This window comes from Aedes albopictus, chromosome 2 (genome assembly GCF_035046485.1).
Source record: "Aedes albopictus strain Foshan chromosome 2, AalbF5, whole genome shotgun sequence".
Taxonomy (NCBI): domain Eukaryota; kingdom Metazoa; phylum Arthropoda; class Insecta; order Diptera; family Culicidae; genus Aedes; species Aedes albopictus.
In genome coordinates, this window is record NC_085137.1 from 51,672,006 (window position 1) to 51,692,188 (window position 20,183).

Here is a 20,183-nt window from a genome sequence, read left to right on the forward strand (position 1 = left end):
AAATAGGATATTGGTTCCCTTATTACACAAGTGGCTCCCATTTTCATCCCACGAAAAACAATTGATTGAAGCACTGTTTATTTTGTTTCTTATTTTTGTACTTTTTGTTAGAAATGAGCACGCATGAAAACAAAAAGATCGAAAGCATTCGATTCCGTAATCGCTTAATAAATTAATTTGTAATTCGCTCTCACTTATAGTTTTATTCTTAAATCAGTAAACCTAATTTACAACTCTTTATTTGTCCACTAGGGCACTACGTGAGCGGTTCCAATTGGCGGCTGCACTTACACTTTGTACAGCGCCTAAATGTTTTATATTCTAATTCTACTGTATCGAACTGGTTGCCTTTTGCGCTACTGTCACTTTTCTACTCTATCCATGATAGAATGATGAGCACGATGATGTTGATGTGTGGCTCTTGTTCCTTTTCCAGTCCGATTGGGGGTCCATTATGAGTTGCCGTTTAGCCGATATCCAAGTTTCCGGGTTCATTAGAGCATATGCTCAGAAGAGGGTCAGGTGTCAGCCGTTCTCGGGGGGAAGAGCAACTGACGAATAATTGCAAGTGCCAGGGCTGGGATCGAACCCATAACCATTAGAGTGGGTCATCGTTTATATGGAAAAGTGAAAAATTCAATGGTATCCCATCAGATCAAAGCTTTTCTGATCCTATTTCAGGACCCAAATAAGTGTGCAAAATTTGGGCACGATCGGTTATGTCTACGTTTTGCGCATCGCGTTTGAAGTTTGTATGGGGTTTTACATGGGAAAACACACTTTTTTGCATTTCTCTCATAACAAGCTCGAATTTTTCTAAAACCGTGTAACCGTTAAAGTGAAAACAGCCTATGGTGTCCTGAAAAACTTTGTCGAAGACCGCGAAGTGATCTGATGCTTATGAAAAAAGTTATAGCGTTGGCATTGCTTGGCGAAACATCATGATTTTGTTGCTATTGTTATTCATTTACATGTTAAAACATGCGGTTCGTTGGTTATAACTATTTTCACAAGCATCGGATCGCTTTTCGGTCTTCAACAAAGTTCTTCAGAACATCCTAGGGTATCATTTTACAGTATCGGTTGAAAAGTTTCAGACAAACTTTTTCAACTTATGGCTAAAATGCAAAAAAGTATGTTTTCCCATACAAAATCCAATACAAATTTCAATTGCAATGCGCAAAATGTAGACGCAACCGACCGTGCTCAAATTTTGCACAGATACTCAGGACCCGAAACGGAACCAAAAAAGCTTTGATCTGAGAAAACGCTTCCGATGACCCACACTAATGACCATTCACTTATGAAGTGAACGTGCAGCCACTACGCCATGGGCCCCGGCTCACTTGTAGTTAGTGCGCATAAACGCAAGTGTGTTGTAGATTGGCATCTAAGCCGAAAGAGAGATGGATATGTTAAAAAAGAAGTATTCCTGGTGTGGCTTCGGAGTTAGTTTGGCTTTCTATTCCGCAGAATCGTTACATGTTAGTTGGTTAGTTGGTTAAATTGCCGGTCTACAGAGTTACAGAGTTTTTAGCCATGAGACCCCGCTCCTGACACACCACTGACACCCCCATATATCCCTTAGAAACCCCTTGTGACCTCCTGAAACGTCCCTGAGACCATCTACAATGCTCATGAAATTCCTTGAAATGTCCCTGAGACTCCCTGGAACTGACCTGGGAAAGACTCCTCGGAGCAGGGATGCCAGATGATTTTTCCAAAAATCCCGTATCAGGATTTTAGAAAATCTGTATTTGTCTGTATTTTGAAACTGTGACACCAAAGTCCTGTCAGACCCCGTTAGAAATCTGTGGGTTCAACATGTAAACAACATGTTTGTGTCCCGAATTTTGCACGAACATTTCTATTTGCAGTAAGTTTGCACTAAACGGTGTAAATAGCAGAACGTTATGGTTTTGAATAGTAAAATAAATAAGTCTATTCTTAATAATTCTGAACTTTTACGTCTGTGAAAATTTCTCCAGGGATTCTTCCAAGAATTTTCCCTGGGACTTTCCTGGGAGTTTCTCGAAAAATATCCTGAAACTGGTTCACGAGTTTCCGCAGAAATTCTTTTCGAAAATCCTCAAGGGATTCTTTAAAGGATTAAAGAGAAAATTCCTCCAGGCATTTCTACATAAGCTATGCTTGTATTTCTTAATATATTTTTTAAAATATTTTTGGAAAAATTCCTCCAAATTTTTTTCAGGATATCTTCTCTCGTATGTTGAAAAGACGCAATTCCAGGAGATATTTTTCTTTAACAAACATTCAGAGATTCTATCAGAAATTAAGAAACTTTCAGTTTGTATGAAGAACTAGCATAAGTTAAAATTCACATAAATAGAGAGATTATAAAAAATAATCTTCAAGAACCATTCCAGAAATTTTTGCTTGAATTTCTACCTAAAGGATTACTCATTTTTTTCAGAAATTTTCTCGGGATTTAAAAATTCTCGAAGGTTTTTCCTGTAAAGTTCCTCCAGGAGTTTATCCAATAGTTCCTTGAAGTATTGCTTTGGATTTGTTCAGACCTTTCTTCAGGGACTTTTTTTCATTTTTTTTTTCAAAAGATTTTCTCAACAATTAGTTTTGCAGCTATTGTTGAGAGAATCTTTTGGAACTACTAATAAGCTTTATTCAAAGATTTTTTCTAGAAATGTTTCTTGTAGGTTTCTCAAAGATTCCTTGAAAAATCTCTTTTTTTATTTCTTTATTGGTTCTCTAAAATATTCTTCCAAGGAATCTCTTCATGAACTGCACGAGTTTTTTTTCGATGAATCCTTCAGAAGTACCTCCAGCAGTTCTTCTAAGGATTCCTTCAGAAAATCGTCCAGGGAATCTTTAGAAATTCAATGAAGGATTTCTTAAAAAAATCCTAAAGTACCTTTGTCTGCAATGTCTGCATTTTTTTTAAGAGATTTCTTTAGAAATTCCTCCACGGATTTTCCAGGAATCACTGCAGAAATTTCTCAAGGATTCTTGCATTGATAGAATTACTCCAGAAGTCTATCAAGATTTTTTTTCAATTTTTCTAAAAAAAACATGAAGGAGTTTCTGCAGGAATCACTGAACGAATTTCTCAAAAAATCTTGTAGATCCCTGGGAAGAGTTTCCGAACAAATTCCTTTAAGATTTGTAAATAATTTACTTGAAGAATTTCAGAATTTTTTTTTTCAGGTATACTCCAATAAGGAACTTCTAAATTTTGAAATCTTGATGAAATCTCTGCAGATAAATATATCTTCACATACGAATTTCTAAAGAAATATAAGCAGAAAACTCTGAAAGAAATCTAACTCTTAAGTAAAGTAAGTCAAAAAGAAGTACCTGGAGAAACATTTCGGGAAATCCTTGGTGGAACGCATGACAAAACATTTGCAAAGATCCCAGAAATAAATTCTTCAGGTATTTCTTAAAGAATTTTCGTAGAAAATCTTTGGAAATATTTCTGAATGAATTTCTTGAAGAATCCGTGGATATATCAATGAAGTTATCCGTCGACAAAAAAAATTCGATAACTTTTTAAACAAATCTCCAGAAGAGTGTGTAAAGTTGTTCATGCTGGAGTTTAAGAAGAAACCCATAGAAATCTATTCAAAAGAATTCCTGGAGAAATTAAGCAAGGAATATCTTAAGAATGCCCTCTAGAAATTTCTTAAGGAATCCCTGCAAGAATTACTTTAAAAAACCCTTCTCATTACCGGTGTTCCATACACTAGACGCCTCTTCGCCTTTTACCGAAATTAGAAAATGAAACCTCCCATGCCGCCTTCTTTGTGCTTCAACAAGCTAAGATGGGCAAAATTGCTAGGGCGTAATATTCACACCCAAAGGACCTGAGTTCAATCCGCGTTCGCAATTCTTTTCTTTTCATCTGCAAGGTAACGTTGAGAATGTTCAAATATTTTCATCACATATGAAGTGTTCTTTTTGCTACATTCGATGCATCATATTTTTGCAGGTTGTATTCGTACTCTGTAGTTTCCAAAAGCTCTATCGATTTTTTATCTTCAACACAATTTTATAGTTGTTTGAAAAGGTGTGTACTGGCTATTTCTTCTCAGGTTCGATTCGATTTTATTCTATTAAAAAACTATCATTATTTTCAATTTACAACGAAAACATTATTCGTATGTTTTCTCATTATTTTCATTCATCATATAAAAATGAAAAGCATAAAGAAAACCAGGTCTTTTGCTTAGCAAAAATTCCAACTTTTATTTCATTTTTCATGTACTGAAGCTTAAATTTCCCTTGCATCTTCATATTTCACTGGAAATTCGCGACTCTTGCAAATTATCAAGCAAACAACAATACACATAAAAAAGAATCAGCAAAGATATAGTTTATTCGATTTTTCCTTATACTAACATAATTTTTGAAAACTTGCTAAACAACTTCATTTTGGGCGAAGGTTTAAAAGTTTTATATTACAAGATTAGGATTTCAACGTGATAAAACATAAAAAACGCCCTTAACGTATGCTTTGGACGTTTTATGTTTCGTAATATTTGTTTTATTTAAAATTAATTCTAAAGAAAAATTTTCTGTAATGAAATGATTGAAAATGGAGGTCAAATGTGAAAAATATAGATAATTTGATGGGTTCCCAAGTAATCATAAGCATTATATCATTGCATTAATTCACTCGTATAAATAGATTAACTAATGCAAGATAACTTTTATTCCACATCTATCAAGTAATGAAGCGTTAATTCTACATTATGAATGCATTGAATCATAATGAATTTTTGACAGATCGATATAGTTCTATAGGGCCGTTGTTGAATGCTTCATTGCATTACCATATTAAAAGCTTTATGGCATCCAATAATGCAAGCATTTATTACTTCATATATGCATTTACTAAAGCTTGCATCGTTGTAAATAGAAAAACCCTCAGTTCCAAAAAAAAAATCGGAAAATAGCTCGGAAAATACTTCAAAAAACAGAACCATTCAAAACAAAAGAAAACCAAACCCAAGTTTTCATGGATTGCTGCGTCACACTCAGATGAAATTTATGTTATGTATGGTTTTTCGGTTTCTGATTGGTGACATAAAGCAAACTAGGTATTGAGGAAACAAAAATGATATGGGATATTGATTTCCTTATTAAGCATGTTCCGATTTCTTTATACCCAAAATAAAGGATTGATTTGTTCCTTATTATTGTTTTTTTTTGTCAGAAATGAGCACGCATGAAAACATCAAGAACAGAATCAATCGGTTCCGTAATCACTTGTTTTCGAATGGGATGGATTTGGGTGGGTATGATGGCATTCAGCACCCTAGCACAACTTTTTAGAGCTGCTGGAAACACAACTCAGCAAGGCACGAGCGGAGTATACCTTACTTTATATTGCACATTTTTCCATGTGCAAACGCATGGTAATCGTAGTACACATCGTTAGCAGCGCGTCCGGGTTTCATCGTGGATCAGTCTCAGCATTCTAGGTTCAATTCCCGAAATAGAAAAAAAAACTCACCAGAACAAGAGAGCTGGATGAAAATGGTATAAGGAGATCGTTTTCTCTTTTTTTTTTTAGTTGCCTTAAATATACTTTCACATTAGCTATAGTTGATTAACAGTTAATCATGAAATCTGTATTTTTTCTGTACTCTGTATCCTGTCTGTATCAACCTCTAAAAATCTGTATAATACAGAAAAATCTGCATATCTGGCATCTCTGCCTCGGAGGCACCCTGAAACACCTCTGAGAGTCCCTGAGAGTCCTTGGAACCTCCCTGAAAACACCTGAGACTTCGTAGTTCCTTTTCTGAAACCCCATACATACATACATTTATTTGTTCAACATCACATTTAAGACAAGATATAATCAACAATAGTACGCCACAATACTCGGTTTGTGGCTGCCGCTCTCCATCCTCGGTCGCGCCCAATGCTCGCCAGGTCACGCTCCACCAGGTCCACCCATCGTGCTCTCTGCGCTGCACGCCTTCTTGTGCCAACCGGATCAGTTGCAAACACCAGCTTTGCAGGATTGTTGTCCGGCATTCTGGAAACATGCCCTGCCCACCGTAGACTTCCGGCTTTGGCCACCTTCTGGATGCTGGGTTCGCCGTAAAGTGCAGCGAGCTCGTGGTTCATTCTTCTCCGCCACACACCGTTCTCCTGCACGCTGCCGAAGATCGTTCTTAGCACGCGTCGCTCGAAAACACCGAGTGCTTGCAGGTCCTCCTCGAGCATGGTCCATGTCTCGTGCCCGTAGAGGACCACCGGTCTTATTAGCGTTTTGTACATGGTGCATTTGGTGCATGGGTGAATCTTTTTCGACCGCAGATTCTTTTGGAGCCCGTGATGAAACCCCCTGGGACCCCATGAAAAGACATCAAATTGCCCTGAAACGCCCCTGAGACCTCCAGGTGCCCCTCTGAAACTTTTTTTGTCTTCTTTAAACGCCCCTGATATCCCTTGAAACCTCCTGAAACTCCCCCGAAACGCCACTGCGAGATCTCCTGGTCAGGGATGGAACCATTCATTTGCAAAGAGTTACATTCACTTGCTATTATCTCAGCTCAGAAGCATGCTATCAAAAAACAATGTATGGATGAATTTAACCTTGAAGTTTTATCTGAAAGTTTCCCGTATAACATTGGGGTCGCACACGCATACCGTGTGAAAGCAACTCTCCACGTGGTGAATGTAAATTACATTCCCTCCGTGGAGAGTTGCGTTTGCTGCCTTCTGTTGACTTAACTATTGATTCTACGCAAATATATTCTTCTACAAAATTTCAGGTAAAACAAAAAAAAAAGTGTTCCATACATTGATTTTTGCTGTGATGTTTCTGAAGCGAGTTAACAGCAAGTGAATGTAAATGATTGCAAATGAATGATCCCATCCTTGCTCCTGGTACCCTATGAGACCCGCAGGGAGGCTGAGACCTCTAGGCATCCCCTGAAACTCCCGGGGCACCTTCAAACGCAACAGTGACCCCTAAAGTCCCTGAGTCTCCCTGGATCCATCCTGGAATGCTTCTGAGAGTTCCTGAAACAACCCTGGGACCTTTCCGAATTTCCCTGGATCTTGAAACCCCCTGAAGCTCACATATGGCACTCTCGGAACCCTCTGAAACTCCTCTGACACCTCCTGCTAGCATCTGTGCTTCCCAAAAACTCCTCTGAGGCTCCTTAATCCTCCCTGAGACCTTCTAGAACGCTCTTGAGATCTTCTGGAGCCCTCTGGGACCCCCTGAAGCACCTTTGAAAATCCTTGGAACCAGTGTTGCCACAATTAAATCCGAAAAAAAATGTATCAGATGTTTGCCCATTTTTGCTGGAGCTCTGAATGAAATCTGTATTATTTATCTGAAAATCTGTACGAAATTATTAAAGTTTCTGAGAAATCTCCATAATTTTCCAAAAATCTGTAATATTTTTGATTCACAGGCGAGAATGTTTGGACAATAGATGTACAAAACAAGCAACAAAGAAGGCGTGGCGGTTACTCTTTATCCTAACTGGTACGAATTTGATGTTTTACCGAGAGTTCTTCCAGAGCATCTTTGAGTTCATTCAAAAGTTCATGCATGAGCTCTTCCATAAATTCATCGGAAAGTTTTACAAAAGTTTCACTGGGAATTCTTCCAGAAACCCCTCTGAGAATTCTTCAGAGTGTTGACTCAAAATTAGTCCAGATGTTCTACCGGGAGATCTTTCAGAAGTTCCTTGAATAGTTTTACCAAAACTCCCTTGCTGTAATAATTCTTACAGCAATTATTGTAGTATTTTCTCAGATCGTTGCTCCGGGTATTCTTACAGGCATTGCTCTGGAATGTCTTTCGGAAGTTCATGTGTAAAACGTTCTCAAGTATTTTTCCGAAAATTCTTCCAGATTTTTTTCCAGAAATTCTTGCCGGCAGTTTGGACAGTAAGTTTATTTATTTATTTACACTCTCGATCAAAAGTTTGGGGTCACCCCCTCAAAAACATGTCATTTTTTTAGGTTCATATCTTCGCCAATTGGCGTCCGATTTCAAAACCCTAGGTTTCATTCAAGAGATAATAAGTCAAAGAATCTTTTAAATCATGTTTAAAGTTTCTTTGACTTATTATCTTTTGAATGAGACCTAGGGTTTCGAAATCTGACGCAAATTGGCGGAAATATGGGCCTAAAAAAAATATATGTTTTTTATGGGGTGACCCCAAACTTTTGATCGGGAGTGTATTTACTCCCAATCGATTAATTTTGATCAGATTTTTTTGCAAGTCTTCTCCAAGGATAAAGTCAATCATTCTTCAGCAATTATTTCAAAGATTTCTTCAGGAATTCGTTAAGTATTTTTTTTCCAAGGCCTCCATCATGAGTTTCTACAAGTTTTTCTTCAATACTTTTCCAAAATCTGAGGTTTTGAACAGAATTTTTATGCAAAAATGTTCATGAACTTTTCCAAGAAATTTATTAAAGATTTATACAGTTTTTTTAGGAGACTCCTCCAACGACTATTTATCTATTTATTTATTTTAGCATTTCTTCAATAATTATCCTGCGCCAAAAATTGCTCAATGGTTTATTTTGCACTTTCCCGGAATTCCCTCATTCATTTCGATAAATTCCTCCTGGAACCATCCGAAGGCATTTTCCAAGAATGTTTCAATAATTGTGTTGTGCGAAATCCCAACGAAAAAAAAAATCTAAAATTAAGTACAAAACTTCCTACAACAACTCCTTCAGACTTTTAATTTCCAAAAATCATGTTTTGATATTTTCAGTAATTTCTCCAATAACATTTCAAAGATTTCCGCACGAGTTCCTTTAAGTATTCCTTTAGGTATTATTCCAATAACTTATTGTGGGCTTTATCTCATGAATTTCTCCAACACATTCCCCAAGTTTTTTTTATCTATGATTCCAGGAAAAAATAAAAAAAACACTTCCCAGCAAACACACGATCTTATATGATGTTACATAGGATGCAAAAGTGGAGGCGATATACGCACTCTTTTCACGCGGGTAAATGGGAGCATGTACGTATATGTCCTCCACTTTAGCATCCTATGTTGCATCGTATACGACTTTGTGTTAGCTGGGTTCCAAGGGTTTATTCAGAAACCCTCCAAGGATTCTTTCAAAGCGTCCCTCCAAGGATTCTTTCAAGAATCCATACAAGAATACTACCGAAGTTCACCCAAGAACACTTCAAGGATTTTTTACAAAGAATTTCTCTAGTAACTTCTGCAGAAGAATTTCCAGGGAAGTCCTTGTGAAAATTTCAAAAAATTTGCTAAAGAAATCCCATAGATGTAGTTGGAAGAATTATTGGGAGAAATCCTCTTATGGATTTTTGAAAAAATCCTTGAAAGAATTCCTGTGGCAGAGTTTTTGAAGAAGTTCTTTCAAGAATTTCTGGATACATCTTCAAAAGACTGCCTAGAAGAATCCATGAATAAATTTTTGAGAAAATCCCAGAGAGAAATTCTGGAGAAATTATTAGTTGAATTCCTGTAAAGATCATTTAAATAATTACTGGATAGCATACCTGATCATTCAGATCACTGGAAGAAATACTGGAGAGAAAACCTGAAAAAAATCTTGGGTGGATCTTTGAAAAAAGTATTTAAAAATCCGGTTCGAAATCCTTGATGAATTTTTCCTTGATAAAGCTTTGAAGGATTTCAGTTTTGGGAGAATACCTTGTAAGAATATTTGAAGAAACCTTTGTAACCCTTGGAAAATTCTTTGATTTATCAGCGGAATAATTTCTGGAGAAATTTATAGGAAATTTAGAAAAATTCTTTGAAGTTTTTTGAAAACTTTGAGGATAAGGGCTTAATAGATTTCTTGGAGAAGACGTTGGCAGAATTCTTGAAGAAATTGTTCGTAGAATTTAGAGAGGAAGCTTTGGAAAAAATTCAGAACATAGCCTTGAAAGATGGCAAATCTTTGATCGAATGAATTTCTTGAGAAACCCCTAGAAGAATATCTAAAGAAATTGTAGATAGATTTCCTGATAGAATTTCAAAAAAATTTTGAAAAAAAACGAGAAATTTTTGGGTTAGTCCTAGGAAGAATTTTGGGATGAAGCCTTTAAAAAAATATTAAACATTTCATTAAAAGAGTTTCTGGCAAAACCATTACAATAGCTTATAGATAAACTCTTGAATTATTGTAAGAGTTCCTAGTAAAATCCTCAGAAACATTGCCACTTAATCTCATTTAAGAGTTCCTAGGGAATGCATTGAAAGAATATTTGGAAAAAATACTAGGGAGATTTTCTTGAGGATTTCTTGAACGTTTGGGGCCGGAGCGATGGGACCGAGCATAACAAATGTGTTCATGGCAGCATCGGCAATACAATTCTTACCCAGATGAAGGTTTACCGAAGGAATCCATAGAAGAACTTCTGGAGGAATCCTTATAAAAACCTCTTAAAGTATCTTAGAACTTAGAACAAAGCATGAAACATTTTTTGTAGATGTGTTCTTTTGAATTCCTTTGAAGAATCCTTGAAATAATTCCATTTTTTTATGCTTGGAAAGATTTTTGGATTAACTTTCCAGCAAAGGCAAAAATTCTTGGGAAAATTTCTTGTTAATCTTGGTAAGTTCCTGGAGATATTTTTGAGATAATTTCGTAGAAGATTCGTTGAAATAATCTCTGGAGGAATCTTAAGAAAGAAAAAAAAAACATGAAGTAGTTCCTGAAAGAATTCCAGTGGATGTTTAAGAAAAAAAAAATCTGGAGAAGCCCCAATATTCTTTGACAAATCTTTTGCAGAATTTCTGGAGCAATCACAGCTTTATCACGAAGAATTATTGGAATAATCCCAAGTGGAATCTTTAGAATAATGCCTGAGAAAATTTGAGGAACAATTCCTGATAAAACTCATACGTCATCTTTTAATCACTTTAAATTCTTCTAATTTTTGTGCTTTCAGTACAACAAATCCAATGTTGTTTGTAAATCAAGTATACAAATATACAGCCATTTCATAGAAAAACGATATAGTGCAACTCCGATTATCGTGAAACTTGGTGGGTTTGTAGTTCATCGAAAATAATTAGACCCGTATTTTTTATTTCGTCACCCTATTTTCAGATAGGGTGGTCCTAAAAACCAAGGTTTTTTTTTTAAATAAAAATATTCAAAAAATCATAACTTTTGAATCAGTTAACCGATTTAAAACTTTTTTTTTTATTTGAAAGCTATTGAATTCTTGTTTTAAGGAAAAAAAAACAAACATTGAATGGGCTAAATTGTGTGTTTGTGCAAAAAATATGCAGAAATATTAGTTTTTTTAACGTTTTCATGGTCTCGAGACCAAAAAGGTACCCTAGATTTATAATTTTATCGAAAAATTCAGAAAATTTGGCGCAACATATCAAAAAATCAGAGACGTACGTTTTTTAGTTTTTGAGATATGCATTTTTTTTGAAAATAAAAAGCCAAGTTTTCCCATACAAAACACTTTTTTGCCTTTCTCGTTCACCGAAGGGAATTGAAAGGCTATATTTTCACACGAATTTTCGATAGAAGGCTCGGAGGGTCAAGTCACATATACCAATTAACTCAGTTCAACAAATTGACATGATTTCTGTGTGTATGTATGTCTGTGTACAAAAAAGTTCACTCACTTCTAAGGCACTTCCCATTGGCCGATGTTCGGATTATAGCTTGAATCGAACCGGAATTGTGTTGCATTGTTTGCTACTAAAAATGGTCCGGGTCGGTCAAGGCGTTCCAGAGTTATGGCAATTTTAGTGATCCGGACCAGCACCTGTAGAACTGGACGTATATAAAACTCAACCAAGTCCCATCACACGTCACATCAAATTGCGGCGATTTGTGTAACCTTCAGCATGATTGACGAATTCTGTCCAGAAATCAACACTGGAGACCGGCAATTCCACGATGTCGGCCCAAAATTCAAGATGGCAGCCGTATATTCAAGATGGCGGCTGTTTAATAGAGTTTTAGGCCCTAAAATCATGCAATATGTGTATATTTGGTATGGGGAAGATGTCTGTAGTCCAAAAATGGCGATCAGAATATTTAAGATGGCCACCTAAAATCCAAAATGGCGGCTCAAAATTCAAGATGGCGGCTGTTTAATGGAGTTTAGGCTCGAAAATCATGCAATATGGGTACATTTGATATGGGGAAGAACTCCGGAGTCCAAAAATGGCGACCAGAATATCAAAGGTGGCCGCCTAAAATCCAAGATGACCACTTCAAAATTCAAAATGGCAGTTATTCAAAGGAATGTTAGGCCCTAAAAGCATGCAATATGGGTATATTTAGTATGAGGAAGATGTCTGGAGTTCAAAAATGACGACTCAAAATATCCAATATGGCGGCCTAAAATCCAAGATTTCGGCTCCAAATACAAGGTGTCGGCTATTTGATGGGGTTTTAGGCTTTAAAACAATGCAATATGCGTATATTTTGTATGGAGAAGATGTCTTGAGTCCAAAAATGGCGTCCAGAATATTCAAGATGGCGGTTAAAAATTCAAGATAGCGGCTGTTTAATGAAGTTTTTGGCCCTAAAACCATGCAAAATGGGTATATATGGCATGGGGAAGAAGTCCGGAGTCCAAAAATGGAAACCAGAATATTCAAGATTTCAGATTTAAATCCAAAAAGGCGGCTCAAATTTTAATATAGAGACGTGAGGCTCAAACATCAAAAGCCAGATAAAAGATAAATTGTAGAATTACCCTAGGTTAAAATACATAGAAATAAAAGCTTCAAAAAATAAACGATATGCCATGAAATGGATTTCTATTAAACGTAGGAAAGTGCAATATTCATCAAAATGTGTCTTTGTTTTGTTGAAATGGGTTTTCGAAGGCACGAGAAAGGCGCCATCACTGCTAGGTGGATTAACCCTCTAATACCCAAATTTTTGATTTTGATCTAAATATCATTTTTCGTCATCTAAAATCGATTTAAACATGTTTTGGAAGATGATTCTTTTTATTTCTCGATTTTTGTGGATTTTGGTTTTTGATATTTCTAATTTTTATTTTTGAACATCTCTACACTTTTATATTTTTCCTGGAAGCCTATTTGGGAAACGGATTTTTTGAGACTAAAACATTTTAAGATTTTACGATAATTGTTGAAATATTAAATTTTTTTTCATGGAAAATTTTATTTTCCGTGTAATTTTAAGGAAAATAATTTAAGAGCGTATTTGACTCCCTTTAACTATTTTACTATGATATAATGATATTGGAAAAAAAATTAAATATGTTAATTGTAGCGATTCAATACACAATAATCAATGATTTTTGAAAGGTGACTAAAACATCAATTTTTTAATGATTTTTTAAAAATGTAAATTCGCTTTAAAAGACACCAAAAACCATATTGAGATGTACAGAACAGTCCTAAATATCAGCCAAAAATTTAAAAAAAATTGATTGCCCACGGAATAAAAATTACAAAAATGCTCAAACTATACCCCGTCTAGAGGCAGGGTTGGGTTTTAGAGGGTTAATAAGGGTTTTTTAATTTGATTATATTTTAAATCCACAAAATCACTCAAAAAAGCAATACAAGGCATTGTTTTATGAAGATTTACAATATCATGCAATATTAGAGTAGCTAGTATTAAAATATATGACTCTCGATAAAAATCAATATTTCAAAAACTAAAACAAATATTTTTTTAATTTTTTAATATGTTACGCCAAATTTCCTGAATTTTCTGGAAAAATATTATACCACGGTACCTCTTTGGTCCCGAGAACATGAAAACGTGAAAAACTTATGTATTTGCATATTTTTTTGCACAAACACACAATTTGGCCCATTCAAAGTTTGTTTTTTTCCTGAAAACTAGAATTCAATTGCTTTCAAATAAAAAAAGAAGTTTAAAATCGGTTAACTGATTCAAAAGTTATGGTTTTTTGAATATTTTTATTTTTTTAAAAACCTTGGTATTTAGGACCACCCTATCTGAAAATTGGTCACCCTAATGACGAAATAAAAAATACGTGTCTAATTATTTTCGATGAACTTTAAACTCATCAAGTTTCACGATAATCGGAGCTGCACTATATCGTTTTTCTATGGAGTGCCTGTATTGAGAAAAAATATTTAAATAGATAATTTAATGAATTACGTTTCTATGTAAATTCGTAGATAATGTTTGATCGGGAGTGTATAGTATCCAAAATTTGACACGTGATCAGTTTATCACCTTTTGGCCATAAAAAGATCATAGATTTTAGAGCATGCCTACCATCGCTACCACCAGAAATTGTGTTTTTATAGTCAGTCTCTTGAATAGTTATACTCTAACTTGAAACATATTCGGAAAAATATACAGTCGGATCTCCTATAAGACGCTGCCACCCACTTTACGCTCACTGCAATTTCTCAGCTGCCTGGCATCCGATCCAGTTGATTTTTTGCCTACAGTCAGGCTATATTATAGGCAAGTCAAATACTGAAAAATGAACTAAATTGGTTAAAAGACAACGGGAAAATTACGGTGGTTGTAAAGTGGGTGGTAGCGTCTTATAGGAGACCCGATTGTAATACCTGTACTATATAACTGGAAATGCGAAATGAACTGGTGATAGGAAATCCGTGATCCACCTCATTCGCCACATTTATGAGGTAACGTGTACAAAAACTACCTACTCTTATACGATAATCATTTTCGAAATTCCAGAATCATCATAAAAAATAACTTCCTATCGCGTAAAACAATGGCTAATAAATTACACAAAATTAACACAACGCCTAGCCCCGATTTCCTGTGGGCCGTCGTCACCCTTTGATCACACCCAAAAGTCCAAATCCTCGTTCCCCATCCAAAACACGCAAAAACTAGGTGGACTGGGGTAGCCAGAAGTCAACGCAGACAGCCCCAATGCATGGTAATGATTTATTGAGATTGTGATTGCAGTGGGACCGTCGTAGTCGTCGTCGTGGTCGTCCGGTTGGAATTTATGATCTCGGTCAACCACCACGTATATGAGCCAAGCATGCGGCACCACTACTGGCCAAATTTGGGAAGGACGACGATGACGGTTTCTTTCTGCCACTGCCGCGCCGCCGGTTGGTGCTGCTGAGTGCTGCGATAACAGTGGTGGACATCGTAGCTTAAATATATGATGGTGTTGTATTTTTTGTTTGGTGATGAATACACTGGGAGCACACGTAGGCATAAACGACGACACGTGTGACCAGACCACCACAACACGTTTTGTGGAAGTGAAAGCTTCGGAAAAAGCGACCTTCATTCTGCAAATATATTTAGGTTTCCCTTTAGATCGATCGATACCAGTCAAGGGTGGAGTCGAGACTAAGTGCTGAGTCGGGTTCTTTTTTTTTTCGAAAACGTTTTGAAAAAGTAGGGATCCTTCTACTCTAGCTACACATATGAATATAACTTACCTATTTTACTACCAATTTTGAAACCATGTTCACCTTTTTCTATATCCCTACCACCTTTCGGCATGCAAGCATGAACAGTCCAAATTAAATAAAGTCCTAAACAAGCGAAAGTTCACGGATACCACTAAGCGTGTGCACCGTTTTTCCTCTCTCTCTCTGTCTCTACTTCCAGCATCGTGACACGCAGGAAACGTTGGCCGTCCTCGAACGGTTGGACCTGGACACGGAAAAGCCCACGGAAGAGGAGCTGGCGCGGAAATTTGGCTACGAGGACGACTACTACAACGGAACGGTTTCCTGGTGGCAGCACATGAAACCGCAAATTTGGTCCCTGTTCGATGAACCGTACAGCTCCAATGCTGCCAAAGTGAGTTGACCATCGGCTCGGCACCGCCACCTCCGCCAATCCCAAATATTGAAACCCAAATTGATCAAATATTCTAATTCCGTCGAAACTCGTTACATTCCGCAGATAATTGGTGTGATATCGGTGTTCTTCATATGTGTGTCGATTTTGTCCTTCTGCCTGAAAACCCATCCGGATATGCGAGTGCCGGTGATACGGAACACCACGGTCCGGACGGCCAACGGGAGCCTGGCCTGGGTGCTGGACAAGACCCAAACCAACGCGCACGTGGCGTTCTTCTACATTGAGTGCGTGTGCAATGCGTGGTTCACGTTGGAAATTTTGGTAAGTTAATGGTTTTATGCAGTGAATCAAAATTCAACCATCGCGCAACAATAATGACAATGTCGCAACCTGTATTTGTTGCAACAAAACAACCCATGCGACATAAGTTTGTCCCAACTTGAAAATAATGGGATTAACATCGTACAACACGAGTTTAGAGATTTTCAAGCCTTGCATTGCGATTTTCGAACGGTAACTTCTAGTCGGTAAACACTGCAACTCTGGTGAAGCTCCATCATCAAACAGTTTCGACTTTGGGTTAGTAATAATTGATTATTCACGAGTTGAAAAGTACGCAACAAATTCAGCTTCCGTTTTGTCTGCAACAAAAAAATTCGAGATCATGTCATTATCTGTCACCAGTAGGGATAAAGAGTAATCGTCGCACCTTCTTTGTTGCTTGTTTTGTGCCTCTTTTGTCTGACAATTCTCTTCACTGGTTTTATGAGTGAGTACGGACAATTCTTAAAGATCAGTAATACCGTATATATTTTTTACAAGATTAAGACAAATGAGCTTGAGCTTGAGCTTGAGCTTGATTGACCGCCCGTGGATGCTACTCCAGTATCGCCAGACCAGCTACACTCACACAAGGACCAATGAGATAACTGCCGGGGACTAGCAGGCATCTTCAGTGTGTGAGCGTTGGTGATCTTCTATTTTTGGGCGACAATGGCGCCTGCCACGTCAGGTTGCAGATCAATGTGGGGAAGGGGTAAGGAAGTGATGATTGCATGCGTTTGTATCCACATCTGGCCGAATATACCTCTGCGCCAGCACAAATTCATGCGGATGTTGGAGTGTTGGTGGGAATTGGTTGGCAGAAGGTTCACACATTGGTGTGTGGGTACCAGGGGAAGGTGATAGAATTGTGTGTTTTTTATTATTTTGAAGATGTGCGGCACAGCTCGCTTGGTTGCATAACTTGTAGGCGTTTTCTAATAGGATTGTGACACTGTGCTGTGAAAGTTTGGAAGGAAGGGAAACGGCTTTTTCAACCCGTTTCTGTTCTAGCGGCGGCTATGAACATGTTTATATACATGAGTTGTATATGTAGAGAGCAGAGAGAAAGTATATAGAAAGATACAAAGTAGGAGGAAAGGGACGGGCCAGGGATTGAACCCAGGACCTTCTGCATATAAATCAGAAGCGGTAGTCACTAGACCACCAAGCCCGTATTTTTTACAAGATTAAGACAAATGAAATTAAAAGTGCTCAATGGAGAGTGCCATCGTTAGGGGGTAACAATGGGACAGTGTAGCGAGATTGGGTCGAAACATTATCTGAAATATCTCATCGAATATTGCGAATATCGAAACAACAATTTTATAGGCATCCTCGTAGTTGCCATCAGTCAGAAACATAGTTTCTAGAGCAATTGTTTATTTTTGATAAATCATCGAATAAAGCTTGAAAATAAGACCTTTTTAAAATGCTATTTTGAAGGCTCGATGAAACATCACACTTTTAGGTGTATTGATAGTTTTTAGAATCTCAAACTCATATCCATCATATAATATATTATTGGTTGGTAACCTGCTGTTGTCAATGCGGAATAACATCGGTTCCCTTGACCCATGCTCACCCCCTCGAAGGGATGAGAATGGGTCAATTTTCATACACTTGTAGTTTCAAGGAAAATTACAAACTACAAATATTATTTCATCATTTGTGCATGCATTACCAAAGATGACATTCCAATTAGTAAACCAACTAGAAGATTCTAACAAAAACATAACATAACTATAACAAACCATGATATGTATAACTCATTGGTGTTTGAAAATATTGTAACTCAATTGTGACATATTATGTTATAAATGTTGTTCAATAACTCATTGTGAAATAATTTAGTTTTGATTCTTTGACATTCAGAACATCATTCTACACAATTGTATTTATTTATTTATTTATTTATTTAAAAATTACATCATCTGACGACAAAGGTCTACATGACTAAACTAACGCAACTAAACAACAAAACAAAATGTTACAAAACTAACAAGAACATTATACAAGACTACGTAGACGAGTTTTAAAAGTTTCACAGCTAACATTAAAATCAAAAAGATTATACACAGAATTAAAAATTTCACACATTGCACGTATAGGTTCCTTTTGTCCATATGTTGTCGGATGGAAAGGAAGCATAAAAAAAGGGCCTGTTTCGCAGAGCTACCGAAGATGCAATTATGTACAATTTTGCTGTGATATTTGGAGCATCACTATCGTTGAAGATGATCGAGAAAAGAAGCGGTCCGACGTTGCTTCCTTGTGGAACACCTGACGTACTATGAAAGATCCACGACTCAGCGTTTCCTAGTTTTACTAAGAGTAAATGGTTAGTAAGATATGATTCTAGCCAGCGAACGAGGTTATCAGAAGCTCCAATACGTTTAAGCTTAGCTAGCAAAATGGTGTGATTAACTCGATCAAATGCAGCCTTAATGTCTGTATAAACTGTGTCGATTTGTGAGCCATTCTCTATGTGCTGCAAACAAAAAAGCTGAGCTCGACTAATGTCGAATTCGTTTATTTGCACCGCCTGCACCGCTTTGCCACCGGGAGTAACAAACTTGCACCGAAACCGTTCGTTTATTCGCAGGTACTGTTCTGTTTTGACACCCGATTGGCACCGGTGCAAGAAAATTCTACACCCAGTTTGAGCGCGGTGTAGCAGGTACAAAGCTAGTTTTACCAATACATGCATATCGCTGAACTTGGATCGTGGTTTTGTTTGGGTAGGAATGATGATTTTCTCTTCGGTATTAGGTAAACAGTTTTCTTGGATATTCGTTTATTTTGAGATGTTTTAATTTTCAAACAGCAAATCTGTGCGTTGAAAAATTATTTAAACTTGATCGATGATTATCACGTCTTTCAAATTCTGAGGAATTTTCAAAATTTATCGGTAACATGAAATTTCAAAGAGTTGATTCAACGTATATTTCTCCCATCACTATTTTTGATTAACGCAAATATGTGGATTACTTTTAATGATTTTAATCATCAGAATTTTCTGTCGCATGGTGATCTATTAATTATGAATAAAAAAAATTGACGTAATAAAGTTTTGATAAGCCCAGAATAGAATAAAAATCTATTAATTCAAATTGAACTGAAATATTACTGAAGTAACATTTTGTAGGTACAACCAGTTCCAACCGTATATTCTATTTTTTTTTCTTACAATAAACATAGAATTTTTGAATTACATTGAAAGTCAAACAAATGTCACTAAAGGATGGTTAAAGCGTGTTGATAATAAGTTGCGTTTCAATAATGTTATGTTTTAAAAAGCATTTATTTATTTTCTTTTTTACGTTGTAGCTAAACGTTTTCTATTGAACTGCCTTTAACATTTTTTTGTGTTAAATTTGTGCACGTAGATCGTTTACAATTGTATGTTAGCATCCTTTTTAATTGAGCAACGGAATTTGTTAAAATCTAAAAAGTTGCTTCTAATTAAACAATCATGATATTACGAGAATTTGAAGAAGATAAATAATTTAGGAGTGTTAAAACATTGGATAACAATTTTCTAGTAACATTTATCATTACAAGTTTATCATGTACAAGTAGATTATTGAAAACTTTTAAAACTGTTAAATTTGATATAGAGAGTAAAAATAAAACGAAATAAAAATAATTTTGTTCATCACGGAAATCATGCAAGGGTGCGACCATTCATTTGCAAAGATTTTCATTCATCTGCTATTATCTCAGTTTAGAAGCATGCTATCGAAAAACCAATGTATGGACGAATTTAACCTTATAGTTTTATATGAAAGTTTGCCGAATAACATTGGGGTCGCACACGCATACCAAAGTCGTGAGCGAGCTGTGAAGGCAACTCTCCACGCGGTGAATGTAAATTACATTCTCGCTGTGGAAAGTTGCCTTCACAGCTCGCTCACGACTTTGGTATGCGTGTGCGACCCCAATGTTATTCGGCAAACTTTCAGATAAAACTACAAGGTTAAATTCGTCCATACATTGTTTTTCGATAGCATGCTTCTGCACTGAGATAATAGCAAATGAATGTAAATCTTTGAAATGAATGGTCGCAACCTTGAAATCATGAAAACATTGATCATGTTTATTTTTGA

At 36.5% G+C, this 20,183-nt stretch overlaps 1 protein-coding gene across 1 annotated transcript in view; it reads left to right on the forward strand.

The window, feature by feature from the left end:
* Positions 1-1,835: 1,835 nt before the first annotated feature.
* Positions 1,836-20,183, forward strand: part of LOC109409153 (potassium voltage-gated channel protein Shaw) — a 125,128-nt gene continuing 106,780 nt past the window's right edge. Inside the window, exons 1-3 of the mRNA XM_062847598.1 lie at positions 1,836-1,876; positions 15,513-15,750; positions 15,856-16,074. Of these exons, the coding sequence (XP_062703582.1) occupies positions 1,836-1,876; positions 15,513-15,750; positions 15,856-16,074 (498 nt within the window). The remainder of the gene's footprint in view (positions 1,877-15,512; positions 15,751-15,855; positions 16,075-20,183) is intronic.